The sequence below is a fragment of the Cyclospora cayetanensis genome, unplaced genomic scaffold (genome assembly GCF_002999335.1).
Source record: "Cyclospora cayetanensis isolate NF1_C8 unplaced genomic scaffold, CcayRef3 CcayRef3_contig_131, whole genome shotgun sequence".
In the NCBI taxonomy this organism is placed as follows: Eukaryota; Apicomplexa; class Conoidasida; order Eucoccidiorida; family Eimeriidae; genus Cyclospora; species Cyclospora cayetanensis.
The window spans coordinates 1,637-4,750 of record NW_020312072.1 but is presented as its reverse complement, the minus strand read 5'-3'; the positions used below and the strand labels follow the sequence as shown (position 1 = coordinate 4,750).

Here is a 3,114-nt window from a genome sequence, read left to right as displayed (position 1 = left end):
AGGTTAGTGTGTGGAAAAAAATGCATGACGGCCGTAAGGATGGCCAAGTATTCTAAAAAGATCCTCAGCCAATGGCAGCGATACCACGCGCTGTAGCCCTCAGATTAGAATCGAGTGTTACTTGTTGAATATTCAGTGAATGGGAGAACACTTGGATGGTTGCTTTTTTCGTGAAGAGGCAGTCGTCTGCCGCAGCAATTACTACTCTACTGGCCTTCATACAATCCCTTAATATTCTGTCTATGCCGAGATCAGTTTAAAAGCGACTTTAGCAGAACTGACAAAGCTGAGCAGATAAAGCTATTAATCAATCGTTCGAATGACATCCACCGAACGTTGGTTCTGAAAAGCCACAACGTAGACGAACAGCTGCCTTAGCAGTGGTATATCTAAGGATTGCCCAACCCTGTAGCACTCCATCGAAGGGTAACATTGGGGGATACTGAACTCCAGACTCAACGCAAACTAAATAAACCGCCATTAAATTTTTCTTTGTGAAATCTTGCCCTTCTAACTGAATGAGAGCCCTTACATCTGCTAACACTCTTCGCAGCCGGTTTTGTGCTTTCCGCATGTGCAGCATGGCTGAAGAAGCAGCCAACTATGGTGGAACGGTACAAGGAAAATAGATAAAAAGAGACCTGCACACAAGCTGCTCCCCTGCCTACTGTGTCCTCTCTTCCTCCCCCAAGCACTTCAGGAGCCGCTGCTCAAGCTCTTGCTTGCGAAGGCAGAGCCCAACAAAGAGAAACTTGGCTTCGACTGCACCGCTGCCGTCAGCAGCAAGGGCTGAAGTAGCGATAGCAGCACACGTCTTCCGCACTCGCCGAATCTCGAATGTTCGGCCTACACCCTGTAGTTCATAAATCCACCAGCGGCCTGCAAAGACAGAACTCTGGCACAGAGAAGCGCTGCAGCCTTCGCAACTGTTGATCGTGATCTTTCCCTCCCTTGCTCCCCCTTTAGGGTTCCTCCACACGTATACGCAATAGAAGCAACAAGAACGCAGAAAGAGCCCCCCAGAATACGCACGAAAATGATAGTTGCTGGCTTCCCCCTGTACGGTTCCTGCTGTGGCTGGTGCTTGCTTGTTTTTTGACACTTACCTATGCCGTCTTCTGCTTCATCTGGAAAGTCTCGCCAAGCCGGGAAAAGGCCCTTACACCGAAAAATTGTTTCGCCGCTCCCTTCACACGGTGCGCCAGACGCCTCACCTCCGTCAATCCCATCCTCACCCCACAGCAACTCCCCTACTGTTTGCCGCAGTCGGCGCAAAGAAAAAAGCCGCGGAGGCCCCTCTGGAGCGCTCTTTGTAGAGCTCCCTCCGAGCGAGAAGCGCAGAAGCACACTGTTCAGGCCACCCAGCATGTCATGGCAGCAATTTCCGACAGTTTCGCATTCGTGTTGCTGGTGCTGGTGCTGCTGCTGCTGCTGCTTCCAGAGGTCATGAGCAGCAGCGGTTGCAGCTGCCGCTTCTGGAGTAAAGGGCGTCGTCGTCAGAAGCTTGCTGCTACTATTGCCGCTACTGTAGGCCTCCAGTCCGAGTAATGCGTGGAGCGGCACAGCCCCCTGGCTGCAACGGAAGACACGAGCTCCCGGGTTTAAGGTCGAGATTTGTTGGTGCAGTTGCAGCACTTGCTGATCCTCACACAGGTCTACTTTTGTCAGAAGCACACAGTCCGCACATGCCACCTGCTTCAACGCAGTAATGCCAAGGCCTCCATGGGCCTCTAAGGAGACGGGGAGGGCCCCTTTAGGAGGTGACCCTGCTCCTACCTCTGCCGCCTGCCGCTTGCCTGCTCCTTCTTCAGCACCCGAAGCAGGAGCCCTACCAGATAATGGACGCGGAGCGAGCACGGTATGAGGTCTGGCTGCATCTATAAGACAAACCACTCCATCGAGATACAGAGATCCCATGAGCTGCTCATCAGACCAAAGGCCCTCGCAAATGGGCTGCGGATCTGCTGCACCGTTCGTTTCTATGAGGACGGCATCAATTTGCGCTTTATAGCGAGCCAAAAGAGCCTCAAGGGCTTGAAGCATCTCGCCCCGTACTGAGCAGCACAAGCAGCCGCCAGGAAGCTCAACGAGATTGCTGTATGGCACTTCCGTGCTGGTTCCATCAGAAGCCGAAGCGGCCTCGACATCCGAGCTTACTAACCAGGGGGAGCGCTCTTGAGCCGAGACTGCCTGCTCTTGCTGCTGCCGTTGGCACTGCTGTGCGGCGTCTATTAGGGCAGGGGCCTCAATGCCCATCTCTTGAGCGAACTCGTTTTGAACGAGAAGCAGGCGCAAGCCTCCACTGTCTCGCAGCAGTCGCCGCAGCAAAGTCGTTTTGCCCGCACCCAGCAGGCCCGTAACAATCGTCACAGGCACAGGCGAAGCCCCAGGCACTTTCCGCGTCTCAGAAGCCTCGAGGGCCCCTGGAGCCTCTAAGGACTCGGGGGCCCCTGGGGTTTTTTCCATATAGGCTTCCGGGGAAGAGAAATAGAAGGCCACACGTGGTGAGAACGGCAGAAAGCACAGACATTGATTGAAAATAGTGCATTTGCCAACTAACTGGAGGGTGGAGCTGCCTCGACCACCAAAGGATGCCTCCACGGTGTAGAGCACCCTCGGTCCAACCAGCAAGCCGCAGCACCCGCCGTTCGCACACTTCACTTGCTGGCTCTGTGTCGTTCTTCGCTTTGAAATATCCAAACATCCAGATAAACCGTCTATTTTCTTGATGTATCGAGGACTAGAAGCGCGGCAACCTCTGTCACTTATGAGTTCCTTCGGGGGAAATCAATGGCGAGGGGCCCTCCAGAAGGCCCCCTCACCAGTGAAACCCTCTTTGCCGTCACAGCCCACCGGAAATGCTCTTTTCTGCTCCCTTGTGGAGAGGGTGCAGGGGACTGCCAATGGGGTCTTCCAGATACTCAAAATGTGCAGGCCTCTACAACATAGTGAACTTGTTGCACACCTATGCCGCAAAAGCCTCCGTAGCTGCTATTCTAGTTGCATTCAAGAACGCAAAGGTGGATAACGAATTTCATATCTAGCCAACTAGGTATCTGGGTAGCTGTGTGCATCTTAAAAGCAACGGATAGACAACCTACCGTACATTTGCAG

At 53.4% G+C, this 3,114-nt stretch overlaps 1 protein-coding gene across 1 annotated transcript; it reads right to left on the bottom strand.

Annotated features, from left to right (window-relative positions):
• Window positions 1-307: 307 nt before the first annotated feature.
• On the bottom strand, window positions 308-2,379 carry LOC34619355. Its single transcript, XM_026336518.1, has 3 exons — window positions 1,107-2,379; window positions 669-879; window positions 308-545 (listed from the first exon to the last, which is right to left on the bottom strand). The coding sequence occupies exons 1-3, from the start codon at window positions 2,254-2,256 to the stop codon at window positions 308-310; spliced, it is 1,599 nt and encodes a 532-aa protein (XP_026192303.1). The 5' UTR covers window positions 2,257-2,379.
• Between the last annotated feature and the right edge of the window lie 735 nt (window positions 2,380-3,114).

What these genes read in the sequence shown, in the direction of transcription:
- LOC34619355 (XM_026336518.1), bottom strand. Translation starts at nt 2,256, where the DNA reads ATGGGCATTGAGGCCCCTGCCCTAATAGACGCCGCACAGCAGTGCCAA. An exon ending in TGAAGCAGAAGACGGCATAG is followed by an intron (nt 880 to 1,106) that starts GTAAGTGTCAAA and finishes CTGTCTTTGCAG; the next exon opens with GCCGCTGGTGGATTTATGAA. An exon ending in GGGGAGGAAGAGAGGACACA is followed by an intron (nt 546 to 668) that starts GTAGGCAGGGGA and finishes CCGGCTGCGAAG; the next exon opens with AGTGTTAGCAGATGTAAGGG.